General features: G+C 56.2%; 2 protein-coding genes across 5 annotated transcripts in view; one reads left to right on the top strand and one right to left on the bottom strand.

Moving 5' to 3' along the window:
• The window catches only part of BOP1 (BOP1 ribosomal biogenesis factor), a 69,931-nt gene extending 55,647 nt beyond the window's left edge, over window positions 1-14,284 (bottom strand). The window contains exons 1-2 of the mRNA XM_080381682.1: window positions 14,063-14,284; window positions 13,529-13,684 (exon numbers count right to left, since the gene is read on the bottom strand). Of these exons, the coding sequence (XP_080237808.1) occupies window positions 13,529-13,684; window positions 14,063-14,071 (165 nt within the window). The 5' untranslated portion in view covers window positions 14,072-14,284. The remainder of the gene's footprint in view (window positions 1-13,528; window positions 13,685-14,062) is intronic.
• Window positions 14,285-14,543: 259 nt separating this feature from the next.
• The window catches only part of HSF1 (heat shock transcription factor 1), a 72,436-nt gene continuing 72,036 nt past the window's right edge, over window positions 14,544-14,943 (top strand). For 3 of the 4 annotated variants that reach the window (XM_080381697.1, XM_080381696.1, XM_080381695.1), the window contains exon 1: window positions 14,656-14,939. In XM_080381697.1, coding sequence (XP_080237823.1) covers window positions 14,814-14,939 — 126 coding nt within the window. In that variant the 5' untranslated portion in view covers window positions 14,656-14,813. Of the gene's footprint in view, window positions 14,940-14,943 lie in introns of all 4 variants that reach the window. The other variant, XM_080381698.1, reaches the window with a different exon arrangement.

Here is a 14,943-nt window from a genome sequence, read left to right as displayed (position 1 = left end):
CTAAGGGGGCTTCAGGATCAGCAAAAGGTACCAGGAGCGGAGGGGCCAGCAGACCTGGTCGCCGGAGAGTGCAGTCACCGTTCACTCCTCTTGCAGGCTTATCGCCAACATCTCTCTGCGTCTTCCAGGGGCACTTACCTCGATGCGTGCAAAGGCTTTTTGGCCCCGCAGCTGGGTATCGGCCTGCCTGGGTCCCGGCCAGCCGGGCAGGCAGGGACAGGCTGGTCCCCTTAGCTTCCCAGGGGGCTGCGTGCAGATTCAGAAATGAAGCCAGAGCTGTGCTAGGCCGCCCCGGCAGCCCGAGCAGAAAGGCCGGTTCCACCAGAGGGCGGCAAGCAATGCCGGCCGTGCCGCCAAACCCTGCGAAGCCCCTCAAAATTGCCCTGCCGGCAACCCCCGGGCTGGGGGACGAGGGCCACCTGCCCCCCTTGCCTTGGCATCCACGGCAGCTGGGGGTGCAGGAGCTGACACCCCCAGACCTCGGCTCAGCGGGGAGCAAGGCAGTGCTAAGCATCAACGACAGCCATCGCCAGACCCCAGTTCTGGCAGTTTTGGTCGCTGAAGGGGAGACCTGGGGTGGCTGGTGGGTTTCAGCGTCACAGACGGGATGTGAGAACAGGTTTAGCTCTAACGAGGGGGTAAGGGAAGAAAGACCAAAGCCTCCCACACCAGTGAGACCTGTAACCACCCTCCCTCCAAATCCACCCTCTGCTTCCCACGTGCAGATCAGCTGGGGTTCCTCTACCCCGACCTCCAACAAGCAAATTCAACAGAAGAGTTCAGAGGAACTAGAAAAAAAAAATAATAAAGGATTAAGCGAAAGTAAAACACAAACCTGACAGGCAAAAGGGAGAGGCAGAATACTGCCAGCAGGCTTTGAGGAGAGCCACATCCTCAGAGCGTTCTACTTTATGGCATCAAAAAGGCACGCAGGATGGCAGGCAAACCACATGTGGTCGGACGCAAGTGCTATGCTGCTGAGCCACACGAGCCTCCCTGCGCCTTGGCCGGGCTGAGAAACCAGCTTTGCAGCACGGGCAGAGCCAGTTCTCCCCACTTCCACTGCAAAAAAAAGCGCACCACATACCTGACTGCATAGACAGTCTTATGACAGCAAAGCTGCTAAGGAGAGGCAGTATCGTTAGTTATAAATTAGAGAAAGGAAATATGCTTTCAGAAACACAAGGCCCTGAGGCGCGAAAGAGAAGCAGAACTGAACAAGGCTTGTCTATCCCAAAGCTCTACTACGTCCTCCAGCTGGAGAAACGTGCGTAATAAAAGATACCACCTCTGCCTATTTCCTTCAGCTATCACTGCTACGACATCCATACTGGGGAGCCTTGGAAGCCCAGCTGGGCAGGCTGTTCAGCAGCTGCCTGGACTAGCTGAATCGGCAAGGGAACCGTCCCCTGCTGCATTTGCTAGTCAGTAAAATAAGCACCAGAACATGTTAATGGCCCAGTTAGATCCTCCTTTTCCTCCTCAAACCAATAGCCACTGGAAGCCAGATTAAAACACCAGCATCTCCTTTGGCTCCCCTTCCCCTAAGCAAAACCTGCTTGCCTCCCACCACAAAGTTCTCAAAGTGCTCCCACGCAGTTCCTCCTTGGTTGTGGAGAAAAGATCAGAAACTCCTGGCTTGCAATTTTCCAGCAGGAAGGGAGAAAGGTCCCTGCCACCCCAGCAATCCCCAGCTACAGCAGAGCAGAATTTCCTCGGCGGAGCCACAGCGGCAGGACAGCTGGAGGAAGGGGGTGCAGCAGCTGGGTGCTGCTGCTGCAAAGACAGAGCTGTGCCAAGGGGTAGCCAAATTGGCAAGGGGTAGGATGGGCAGCAGCAAGCCCAGATGTGCTAGTCAGGCCTGGAGCACGTAACAGGTAACAGACCCTAACATGGAAGCAGCCCTAAAGCAGATGGGCGCAGGAGCTGTGGTACCAGCATCACTTCTTGCAGGCCAAAGCGACCACCCCTCACGCTCAGGAGGGGCTGCAAGGTTTCTCTCTCAGCTTTACCAGATGCCGGGATGTGCACACAAGTAGAGAGAGAACCTTGCTCTGCCGTGCCAAGTCCAGACCTTGCATGGTCAAGGTGGGGAAAAGCAAGGAACCAACACACACATACGTCATCTCTTCCTTTGCTGAAGCAAGATGTGCCAAAAGATGAGCCGGAGGGGAAGGCAACTGGCCAGGCTCAACAGAGTTTTGGCAGAACTCAGGAAAAAAAAACAAAAAAGGGAGAGTTTATGACCTTTTGAAGAAGGGGCAGGCAACTTGGGAGGACTACAAGGATGTCATGAGGTTACACAAGGAGAAAATTAGAAGGGCAAAAGCCCTGCTAGAACTTAATCTGGCTACTGTCGTAAAAGATAATAAAAAAATGTTTCTATATGTACATTAGCAACAACAGGAGGGCTAAGGAGAATCACCATCCTTTACCAGATGCAGGGAGAAACACAGTGACAAAGGATGAGGAAAAGGCTGAGGTACTTGATGCCTTCTTTGCCTCAGTTTTTAATGGTAAGACCAGTTGTTCTCCAGGTACCCAGCACCCTGAGCGGGAAGATGGGGAGCAGGATGAAGCCCCCGCAACCCAAGGAAAATGGTTAGCGACCTGCTGCGCCGCTCAGACATGAGTCTATGGGGCCGGTGGGATCCAACCAAGGGCACTGAGGGAGCTGGCAGAAGTGCTCACCAAGCCACTCTCCATCATTTACCAGCAGTCCTGGCTAACTGGGGAGGTGCCAGAAAACTGGGGTTAACAAACGTAATGCCCATCTACAAGAAGGAGGATCCAGAGAACTATGGGCCTGTTAGCCTGACCTTGGTGCTGGGGAAGGTTAGGGAGCAGATCATCTTGAGTGCCATTATTTTTAGGAAAAAAATTTTCACCAAAAGGGTGGTGAAGCATTGGACCAGGGCTGCCCAGGGAGGTGGTAGAATCACCATCCATGGAGGCATTTGAAAAACGTGTAGATGTAGTGCTTAGCAACATGGTTTAGTGATGGACTTCACAGTGCCGAGTTAACGGTTGGACTCTATGATCTCAAAGGTCTTTTCCAACCTACGAACATGGTTCCACAATTCCATGTGGCATGCACAGGACAACCAGGTGATCAGACCCAGCCAGAACAGGTTCATGAAAGGCAGGGCCTGCTTGATGAACCAGATCTTCTATGACAAAGCGACCCGCTTAGTGGATGAGGGAAAGGCTGTGGATGTTGTCCACCTAGACTTCAGTAAAGCCTTTGACACCATCTCCCACAGCATCTCCTGGAGAAACTGGCTGCTCGTGGCTGGGACAGGTGTGCTCTGCACTGGATTAGAAGCTGGCTGGGTGGCCAGGCCCAGAGGTGGTGGGGAATGGAGTGACATCCCGCTGGCGGCTGGTCACACGTGCCGTTCCCCAGGGCTCCGTGCTGGGGCCGGTTCTGTTCAGTATCTTTTATCGATGATCTGGACAAGGGGATCGAGTGCACCCTCAGGCAGTTTGCAGATGACACCAAGCTGGGTGGGAGCACTGATGTGCTGGAGGGCAGGAAGGCTCTACAGAAGGATCTGGGCAGGTCGGACCGATGGGTTGAGGCCAGCTGTATGAGGTTCAAGGCTCACTGCTGGGCCCTGCCCGTGGGTCACAGCAGCCCCAGGCAGCGCTGCAGGCTTAGGGCAGCGCAGCTGGGAAGCTGGCCGGGGAGGGGAAAGGGCCTGGGGGGCTGGTCTGTGGCCAGCTGAATATAGCCAGCAGTGTGCCCAGGCGGCCCAAGTAGACAATGGCATCCTGGCTCATATCCAAAACGGCGTGGCCAGCAGGACCAGGCAGTGATCGCCCCCCTGTACTCGGTGCTGGTGGGGCCGCACCTTGAATCCTGGGTTCAGTCTTGGGCCCCTGACTCCAAGGGGGATGTAGAGGGGCTGGAGTGTGTCCAGAGATGGGCAACAGGGCTGGGGAAGGGGCTGGAGCACAAGTCTGATGAGGGGCAACTGAGGGAACTGGGGGTGCTCAGCCTGGGGAAGAGGAGGCTTGGGGGGACCTGATCGCTCCCTACACCTGCCTGCAGGGGGGCTGTAGCAAGGTGGGGACGGTCTCTTCACCCAGATAACAAATGACAGGACAGGAGGGAACGGCCTCAGGCTGTGCCAGGAGAGGTTTAGATTGCGTATTGGGAAAAGTTCCTTCACCGAAAGGGTCGTCCAGCACTGGAACAGGCTGCCCAGGGAGGTGGTGGAGCCACCATCCCTGGGGGGTGTTTAAAAGACATGCAGAAGTGATGCCCGGGGACATGGTTTAGTGGTGGGCTTGGCAGTGCCAGGTTAACAGTCGGACTCGATGGTGTTAAGGTCTTTTCCAAGCTAAACAATTCTATAAGATGGTTCTTGGGCCTAATGTTGTCAGTTGCTCTGCGCACCCTGTGAGGCAAACCAACTGCAAACTCAAGTTTTACACACAGGAAAATGACATGTAAAGGAGCAGCAGCAATCCAGCTTGCAGCAGGACTACCAAGAGGTTACCCAAATTCACAGCCACGTGAGCTACAGTGTACTTGTGGGAGCTGCTCCCTAGGACCTGCCCTCCTCCACCTCCCCTCAACACAGGTAAACACCAACCCGCAGCACCTCCAGCTGTTCCAGTGCCTCTACACCAACCGCTGCTGATTTAGGGATCAACAACACGCTAAGCTTGTGGAGAAAGCTAAGGTGAAGCCACATAATTCCTTCTGGTGAGTGGGGTCTCAGGTCCCGACAAGCCAGTCAGACTGGCTAAGCCTAGTGGCAGTTTAAGCACTTAAAATGCATGTTTACCTCATTAGCAGCTGTTGCGTTTGAAGAGGTTTCTGCTCTCAGGCAGCCTCTTGCAAGCAAGATGCAAGACGGCATCTCAAGCAATCACAGCCTGCTGCTAAGTGAACACACATGCACGCCTCAAGTTTGAGCTTAGATGTAAGAAGACCCAAATTGACGCCTTCCAGACTGGAGAAGTAAAGTGGCTTCTACCAGGGCCAGCACAAACCACCTGGCTCAACCAGCCTCGCAGAACCAGGACTATGCAAAACTGAGCCTGTGCAAGCAGCTATCCGAACGGCAGCCTCTGGAACACGCCTGTGGCTGGGAGCCCAGGAGGAACTCGCGGGGATCCTCCCCGTAGGACAAACCAAGTGACATCGGGCCAACACTGACAGCAGGCCCCCCTTGCAGTCGGAGACAAAGTAAGCTTTCCACGTCCTGGTGCCCTTGGCAGGGTGGATGTTGCCTCGCTTCTACCAGGTCAAGCCTCGTTTCATTAACCACTGTAAAACGAGGGAACAACCTCGGAGGCCATGTCACGTGCAGTGCTTTGAAGAAGTCATCTGCTGCTAACTCTTTTATTACCTGGCTCTACACATCACTGTCTTCTAGTACCGATGTGTTGATCGGGCAGCCTGTTGTATCTCTGAAAGATGCATGGCTGCGAGAGTTGAAGTCCTGAGGGTGGGGAGAGGTAACTCACACTAAGACCGTCAGTGCAAGTAACGAGCCCGAAATTTTTCACCCCGTGGGCAAACATCAATTTGTTCCACTTCATGGGGCTGACAGAACTGCTAACAGCACAGAAAGACGAAGCCTGACATGGGGAGAGTCTCGCTCACATGCCAGACTCAAGAACTAACACATCTCAGGACAGAGACAGCTTGCCAGAGTGCCAGGCAGATTCAGCAGGTTTGCCGTTTATCACCTCAGCTTTCCTCTGCACAGCTTCTGTCCGGAGGGCATAGCGCTGTCTGTGTGAAAGCTGGCTTGTCACCCCTGGGAGCACGAAGCCCTGATGAAGCTCACAGCTGAGCACAGCCCTCTGCACCCCGGTAATACCGGCACAGGCTGGGGCAGGGGTCAGCACAGCAGACTGGGGATGCCAAGATCTGCCGCTCTTTCCTGGTATGGTGCCTTAGCAAGGCACTGCAGACACGTCACGCAGTGCTTCCACCGATGCCGTGAGCTGCTGCTAGCATGAACATGGGCTTGCTTCCTTCCTTCCATGACTACTAGAAACACACCCCTGGGGCCAACAGGCAAGAAGGCTCTGCACAAAAGAATTTGTCAGCTGCTTTTTTATTGCAGACTGCTGTGGCAAACAGGAGTACAAATTAATCCGGAGGAGAGGAGAAAAAGCGATGCAGGGCTAGAGAGAACTGAACCAAGGGGCTCCTCTGTCCAGTCCCCGCACACACACTTACTGATGAGACTCCATCAGCCCCAGACGTCTGTGTCCTGCTGCTGTGGCTGCGTGGTGCTGAGCTGGAGGCAGCATGGGGCCACCGAGAAGGAGGAGAATGAGCACAGGCTTACTGACGGGTGCTGATGGAGAAGCAGAGAGGAGCTGGATGCGGTACTGCAGCCCAGAGCCCTGTGAGGATGCTCTGAGCTGTGCAGCGGAGCGGATGAGAGCAAGACAAGGTCTCCGGGTGCAGTCGCTGCAAGAGGAGAAGAGTTAAGAGGCTCTGGCTGCACCAGCACTGCCTCCCCTACACCCAGCACAGGACAGATCTGCTTCAGGCGCTCAGTGCCACAGCAAGGACTCTCCGACAGAGCAGCACTGAAGGGGCTTCCTGGATTATAAAAGCAGCAAATAAACATTTCAGCCTGGCCTTCAACCGCAGGCCACCGGGCTTTTCCCCAGGGGCTCTGAGAGCAGTCGGACGGCTCAGCTCAGCACTGGGGCTGCCAAGGAAGAAAGCACAGCTTGTCAGAACGCTGGAAGTCATTAAGAGGAAATCTAATCCGACAAGGACAGCCTAATATTTACAGAGCCCTGCGAGCTAGAGAGGCACTAAGAACGGGGCTTTGCAATCTGCTGACAGGCAGGTGGTGGAAGCAGTGGCCTTTCTCACTCCTGGATCCCAAAGGGAGCTGGGACAGCACAACTCAGTTCAGCACCTTGTTGCTCAGACCAGATTAACACTTCTCCACAGGCTGAGGCGCCAGCACTGGCTCACAGTTCAGTACATCTCTCTTCTGTCCTCAGGAGAGCCTGCTTTTACTCCTCTGTGGGCTTTTTAAGCCCCAAAGACAAGAATTCTTACATTCCAACTTCCCCAAAGCATCTTTTTGGGGAGAGCTGCAGAAAACCACCAGGATCGTGAGAAGGTGTGCAGCTCTGGAGAGGCACTTTATCATCCCACCATCATCTACACTCAAATTCTGCAAACAGAGCAACACATCCTAAACTGTTTTGCGTTTTGCTGTCTCAGGAGCTGTCAGTCTTCCCATCGCTTCTCCAGGCTGGTCAAACACAACCATCACAAACTGGAATACCTCACGTGATAAAAATACAAACTTCCAGCAAGAGCATTTCAAACACTGAAATGTTCAGAGAGCAGCAACACCCCCCTCTGCGTCTAAAGCATTTCTCCCTTGCCTGAGCCACTGATTCCACAGATGGAGCAGGAAAGACGAAGACCAGAGCAGCCAAAGAGCATCGGCTTGGCTTCAGCACCCTCCAAACCATCGACTTCCACCAGGAGACTACCACAGGTTTTATGGAAGCAGCGAGAGGCCACAATTAAAGGAGTCAGTTGGCAGAACAATGCCACAACCCATCGCTGTGAGGTGCGACATGAGCAGTGTCCTCTCTGTCCGCGGGTCAGAGCTCCCACCTCTTCCTGGAGCCCCAGACAGGCCTCTCTGGGAGGACCATGACGCTGAGTCTACAGAAAAGCTCTGGCAACCTGAGCAAGCAAGGCTCCTTGCTGTCTGGTCTCTCAGCAGGAAGCCTCAGTGTAATCAGAGAACATCTGTAAGCTTCCCTTCTCCATCCACACACCATCTTTCTCCATGAGCTCCCTGATGCTCTCTGCATTTCTCTGGCAGAGCAGGAGACCCTCCTGTTGATTATGAAGTGCCGTATGCATTCAGCCGACGCATGTAGCTCTCCCCGCGCATAGTCCAGAAGCCTCTGGAAGCAGCAGCTTGGGAGTCCTCCCCAAACTCGGTTAACTTGCTGAACAGCCAGGAGATACGGAAAGCAAGAGACCCAGGACAGGCACAAGACCCTCCAAAAGCCCTCCGGAGCCTGGCTCGAGTGATGTGCACAGTGACAGGCCGTTACCAGAGAACAAAGTCGTCTTTAACAGCGAGGCTGAAAATCCGATGTGGGGGAGCAGGAGGCTTCTCTGGCACCAGCTAAGGTGTCCACACTGCCAGCAAGGCACAAGTGACATTGGAGCAAACCGGCATCAGCTGGGAGGTCTAAAGGCAGGTTCAGAGTAAATTTTCACGAGGCAGAACAAGGCCTGGTTTTGAAAAACGGGGACAGCAAGAACGAGCGTGCTCAGCAAAACATGCAAGAGGGCTGTAAAAATCAGGCCTGAGTGCCTAAGAGGGGGTAAGCTGATCTACCACCTCTGGTGCTGAAAAGTAGTCTTTACCTCCCACCCTCCTCTCGAGGCTCCCCGTGTGCCGGCTCGGCTCATGACACACTCCCTGGGGAGCCCGTTCAACCTGCTCACCTTGTGTTCCTTGTGGAAAGGAAACTACCTCAGCAGGAGGAAAGAGAGCTCCCGGTCACGCCGGCGAGGTGACCTGGCTCAAGGCAGCATCTCCTGAGACGCGGCAGAACCAAAAGAGAGAGGGCAAGGCTGGAGATGGGAAACATCTCCACTCTGGCAGCCTTCAGAGAAGCTGCTGACTGCAAAGTTCGTTAGTCTGCTGTGAAAACACTGCTTCAGAGAAGCTGCCAGGGAGGGTCCGCGCTCTGTATTTGCACTTTATTACCTAACTGCAAGGAGCAGGAAGAACTGGGGGCTCTCACCACCACACTTAATAACGACAGCTCTGCATTACAGCTGACGGCTGCTTTTGGCACTTACACATCATGTCCCCGACAGTGCTACACTGTGTTGGAAATGAATGCCGTATAATTTGCAACATATTTTAAGCTTAGGGCTAAAAATCCATTACATTTCAGAGAACAAGTTAAACGAAAGCAGAAGAGACCGGCCTCCAGAGATGCCTGCTCTTCAGAGATACCTGTTCACAGGCAGAGCACAAACCATCATTCAGCAACACCCCCAGGAGTGCCAAAGTCCCCACACCAACCCACCAAACAAAAAGAAAACATCTAAGAACTGGCTATAACCCTTCAGGCAAGCATTAAAATCCACCCCCAAAGGAGCAGGGATGAGCTCCCTTCTGAAAAGGCTGCTGCCAGAAGTACAAATCAAACCATTTCCCCTCTCACAGGGATTAAACTCCCACAAGGTCTCTTCAGGGTAATTTAGGAGCACAGCCCAGGGTAGCAGCATCCTGTCTTCCTTTACAGGGAACACAGCTTGGAGGAGATCCTAACGAGCAGCCAAAGCCACGGATTAACATCAAGGACACTCAGAGCCTGTGTTTATTTTTGGAGTCCTTTTCTTCTCTTTCTCATGTTCCTGTAACTAAGAACCCAACAATTCTACCCTGCCAGAATAAAAACTTCTTTGGTGGTGTCTGAAGACTGCATAGGGTTTGTACATCACTTCAGCTAAGCCACTCCTACAGAGCACAGCAAACTAAACAAAATTTAAAAATAAATAAATAAAGTGGGTGCTTAGGGCAGCAGGGGAGGCAATGGGTGCACGGGCCAGGTCAAGGGCATGGACCAAAGAGCCAGCGCAAGCTAATACCACAAATACCAGTGAGAGTGAGAGCAAGGTCTCGTGAGCAGATCCTCCTGCTGCCCCACTGCTCCCACGGCAGAGAAGACTGCACTGTGGCAACTCACAACCTGCAGCGGGTCTCAGTTTCTTACCCGTCACGCTAACGGCAGATCCGACACTTGACAAGCACTTAGCTGCAGTCATAGATGCCCCCAGTCAATCCTCTTATCTTATAAAGATAGTAAAAAACAATTCCCCAAGCAGGTTTTGCCATCACAACCAACCCAAGAAAAATTTTAGCTTTCCTTTTAATAATGTTTTCACAACTAATTCCTAGTAAATTAAGCAGAATTGCCTACTGGAGAGCTGATCTATAGCAAGCAAAGATTTTAAGAGTCTGCAATTAAGAGACCAGAATTTGGGAAATCTCATTCAAAATTAAACACATCCACCCAAGGCAAATAAACAGTTCTTCAATGCTAGCAAGTAAAATATTTTCTAATGAGAAGCTATTTCTCTTCATTCTTGTCCCAAAGCTCTAAATCCATTTTTAAATATGAACGTATTATATGAATAGGACATTCTTGATGGCACTGAACAGCTGAGGTTAAGGGGCCAAAAACTGCAGAACGGGACTGAAGGCTGTAAGTCTTTTCACACACAGCTGGAACTAGAGCCATGAATCGGAAAACATTAAAGCTGCCCACAGGGTACGACCGCTTTGCGGCCGTCCCTCCAGAGGCATTGCGAGCCTGCGGCCCCAGAGCTGCCCCAAATGCTCCCAGCCCCTCCGGCTCCCAAGACAACCTTACACTTTCGGTGCTCTCACACCAACGGTTTGCTCTGTACCTTCTGCTCCTTCCCCCACAACAAGTTATTTGCTCTCTACAATGACAGACACAATGTCCAGAGTAATTGAGACGTCGTGGCAATCTGGTGAAGCTCCCACTGACTGCAAAAGGGGAACGTAACCCCAATTTTCAGAAAGGGAAATAAGGAAGACCTGGGGAACTACGGTTGGTCAGTCTCACCTCCGTGCCTGGCAAGATCACAGAGCAGATCCTCCTGGAAGCTGTCATAAGGCACACGGAAAATAAGGAGGTCATTGGCTTCGCTAACGGCAAGTTGTGCCTGATAAATCTGGTGGCCTTCTATGCTGGGGCTACAGTGTTGGTGGACGAGGGAAACGCAACTGATGTCATCTACCTGGAGCTCTGCAAAGCATCTGACACTGTCCCCGCACGACATCCTTGCCTCTAAACTGGCGAATGTGGACTTGACAGATGGACCGCTCGGTGGACAAGGAGTCGGCTGGGTGGCTGCACCCAGAATTGCGGTCAATGGCTCAATGTCCAAGCAGAGGCCGGTGACAAGCGCCGCTCCTCAGGGGGCCGCACTGGGACCAGTGCTGTTTAACACCTTTGCTGGCAGCAGGATTGAGCACAGCCCCAGCAAGCTTGCCAACGACATTGAGCTGTGTGGTGCGGCTGACGCGCTGGAGAGAAGGGATGTCATTCAGAGGGACCACGACAGGCTTGAGAGGTGGGTGCGTGTGAACCTCATGGAGTTCAACAAGGCCAAGGGCAAGGTCCTGCACCTGGGTCGGGGCAACCCCAAGCACAGACACAGGCTGGGCAGAGAATGCGTTGGGAGCAGCCCTGAGGAGAAGGACTTGGCGGTGCTGGTGGACAAAAAGCTCAACAGCACCCGGCAACGTGCGCTCGCAGCCCACAAACCCAACCGTGCCCTGGGCTGCACCACCAGCAGCGTGGCCGGCAGGGCGAGGGGGAGGTTCTGCCCCTCTGCTCCGCTATGGGGAGACCCCACCTGCAGCGCTGTGTACAGCTCTGGGACCCCCAGCACAAAAAGGACACAGACCTGTGGGAGCGGGGCCAGAGGAGGCCACAGAGATGCTCAGGGGGCTGGAGCACCTCTCCTGCGGGGACAGGCTGAGAGAGTTGGGGTGGTTCAGCCTGGAGCAGAGAAGGCTCCGAGGAGACCTTAGAGCACCTCCCAGTACCTGAAGGGACCCACAAGAAAGCTGGGGAGGGGCTTTGTACAAGGGCCTGTAGCAATGGGACAGGGGGGAACGGCTTTAAGCTGGAAGAGGGGAGATTCAGGTCAGATATCAGGAAGAAATTTGTTACTGTGAGGGCGGCGAGGCGCTGGCACAGGCTGCCCAGAGCAGCTGTGGGTGCCCCATCCCTGGGAGCTCAAGGCCAGGCTGGACGGGGCTGGGAGCAACCTGGTCTGCTGGGAGGTGTCCCTGCTCGTGGCCATGGGTGGGACTGGGGGGTCTTTAAGGTCCCTTCCAACCCAAAGTGTTCTGCAATTCCTGGCCCAGTCCAATGTGTTTGATGCCTTTTCCCTATGTGAAACCCCTTCAGGGCCCTTCCCCAACAAGAGGGAGTCCAGTCAAGGTCTCTGCCTTGTTTCTGATGTTCCCGCTCAGGACAGCTGCAGCCTGTCGGGTAACTCTCTCCACATGCAGCCCAGCAGCACACAGGGCTCCTGCCTGGCAGGATCGGCACTAGCTCCTGTCCTCCTGCCGAGGTGCCATTGTCTTTGCACAGCAAAGACCCCAAAGGCCGAAGACCAAGCAAGAAAGGAAATCAGGAATCTGACTTCATCGAGATGCTGCTAAAAAACCCAACAGGCTATCGTTGCCCAAAGCAGTGGCGAGGCCAAAAGAGGGACATATCGTGCAGCAATGGAAAGAGGGTTCAGGATCCATCCCCCCCATAGACCTCTTCAGCTGCTGCTGTTACCGCTGTGGCTCTTCTTTAGGCACGCAACATGCCAGCATGGCGCAGAGCATCATGTCCAGCTTGACCCAGGTTGCAACAAGACAATGATGGATCCTGATATCTGCAGATACGTTTTACAGACCTGTAGCATTGCAGACACCTGGATACTGAATAAAAGGCTGAAGAATCAGGTGCGGCGGGTGCAGAACCAGCCCCAGCTCTGAGAGTGTCGGACGCACGATGCACTAGCAGTCAGTCCTGGCTTAAGCAAGTGTCCTTCTGCTTACACAGCCGTGTGGCAAAAGAGAGTGGAGAGACAATGCCAAGGAAAACCTACGCTACCAGCCAAACCACCTGCGTGGTGCAGGGGACTGATTGTTCTGAAAAGCAAAGCACAACAACAAAAAAAAGCCCACTTCTGCAGAGCGATTTCTGGGCTGGATAGGCCACTGGGCCTGGCGCATGCCGTGGATTTGCAAGTAGCTGTCGAAGCATGACAATGGCATCCAGGTGGGAACAAGCGGCTGTGGATGGAGACAACCCAAGCAGGACAGCTGCCAAACTGCAACCCCCGCAGCCCGAGGCAGTCTGGTGCAACTGCTGAGCAGGTTTCTAAAGGAACTTTCTACTGAATTTCTACTCCAGACCTCGGTAAACCTTCTAGACATCATTCAAAAAAATACACAGACCCAGACAGCCAGTGTAACGACAAGGTAACTTTTGTTAATGAGTGAAGAAGGCTGGTGTGCCCCAAGTACCCAGCACGTTACTATCTCAAGATAAATTTGAGTAAATAAAGATTAATTTTTCCACCAACCTCTGCTACCGTTTGCGCACACAAGTTTGGTTTTGCTTTCTCTCCACAACGTAGAAATGGGGAGTACCAACACAGGGGCACCAACACAGGGCCCAGGACCTTCCTCACACCCCCTCCGCCTCCTCCAGACACAAATGGGGGCTGGGTCAGGGGAGAAAACCACACTTCACCGGCACGGATTTGCCTGTATGTGCCTTTATCTGTGAGGCAGGACCAGACCCTGGCAGCTCCCCCGAGGCCCCAAGCAGGTGGGGAGGTGCCGGGCCTCACCCCCCACCCGCTGAAACGGCGTTTCTCGGTGGTCGAAGAGACCTTCCAGGCCGTGTCTGGGGGCTGGAAAGGCCGCTCAGCTCTTACGTGTGTCCGGGGGGGCGAGCTGCCACCGGGGCCTTCCTCCTCCTCCTCCTCCTCCTCCTCCTCCTCCGAGGTGCTGTCGCTGCCCGAGTCCTCCAGCCCCGAGTAGACACTCTCCTCGCTGTCCGTCAGCTCCTCGCTCTCCCCGGCAGGACACGGCTGGAAGGGAACGGGCCAGGGGAGCGCGTTAGCGGCCCTCGCCTCACGGAGGGGCCGCACGGCCCGGCCCGGCCCCCCTGCAATGCCAGGGACCCAGGGCCCCGACCGGGCCCCCTCGGGACGAGGCCAGGCCCCACTAGGCACCACCGGGACCGGGCTGGGACCCCCAGAACAAGGCAGGGACCGGGCCGGGCCCCCCTCCCCGCAGTGCCAGGGATCCCCCGGGGACAAGACCGGGCCCCACTAGGCGCCACCGGGACCGGGCCGGGACCCCCGGAAGAAGGCCGGGACCGGGCCGGACCCCCCCGCAGTGCCAGGGCCCCCCGGGACCGGGCCGAGCCCCACCGCCCCCGTAACCATGGCAAGGCGCGCCCCGACCTGCTCCATGGCTCCGTCCCGCGACCCCGCGTGCGCCGCCGGCCGCGCCGCGCACCACGTGCGCGCAGGTCAGAGGTCACGGCACCGCCCCCCCTTCCCGCCGCCCCCGTTCCCCGCCCAAACCCAGCAGCGCCCAGGCGGCGGCACCGGGGCAGGGGCGGGGGGAGGGGGAGCCGCGCTCCCAGTGGCGGCGGGGGGGGAGGGGGGGTATGGGGGGGGGATTTGAGGAGGGGTCAAAGGGGAGAGGTGACTCGGCGCGGCGCGCATGCGCACAGCGGGAGCGGGGCGGCGCACTGCGCTTGCGCGCGGGCCGAGCGGGCAGACGCCGCCGTCGCGCCGGGGGGACGGCGCACGCGCAGGCGGGGAGGCCCGCCGCGGCGGCGGGGGCGCCGGCCGGGGGGGCGCACGCGCGCGGGTTGCCGACAGTGACGTCCCGAGTTGGGGGCGTGTCCCCGGCGCACAGGGGGCGGGGCTACGCATGCGCGCCGCGGCGCCGCGCGCGGGGGCCCGGTCTCGGAGGCGTCCCAAGATGGCGGCGGCCATGCTGGGCCCCGGGGGTTGCAGTGCGCAGGCAGCGGCCCGGCCCCGCGGCGGCGGCCGCCGGCGGCACTGAGCCCCGCGCCGCCCGCCCACCTCGGTCCGCCGCAAACCCCACCTGGCGGCGGCTTCCCGGGGGCGGGGGGCGCCGGCGCGCCGCGACCTGCCCCGGGGCCTGCAGCCGGGCCCTCAGGGCGCAGCGGCGGCTGCCGCCATGGAGGGGCCTGGCGCGGCGGCGGTAGGCGCCGGCCCCGGCGGCAGTAACGTGCCCGCTTTCCTCACCAAGCTGTGGACCCTGGTGGAGGATCCCGACACCGATTCGCTCATCTGCTGGAGCCCGGTGA

The sequence above is a fragment of the Falco punctatus genome, assembly GCF_963210335.1.
Source record: "Falco punctatus genome assembly, chromosome: 3".
In the NCBI taxonomy this organism is placed as follows: Eukaryota; Metazoa; Chordata; class Aves; order Falconiformes; family Falconidae; genus Falco; species Falco punctatus.
The sequence above is the reverse complement of the archived record's forward strand: the minus strand, read 5'-3'. Positions and strand labels throughout refer to the sequence as shown.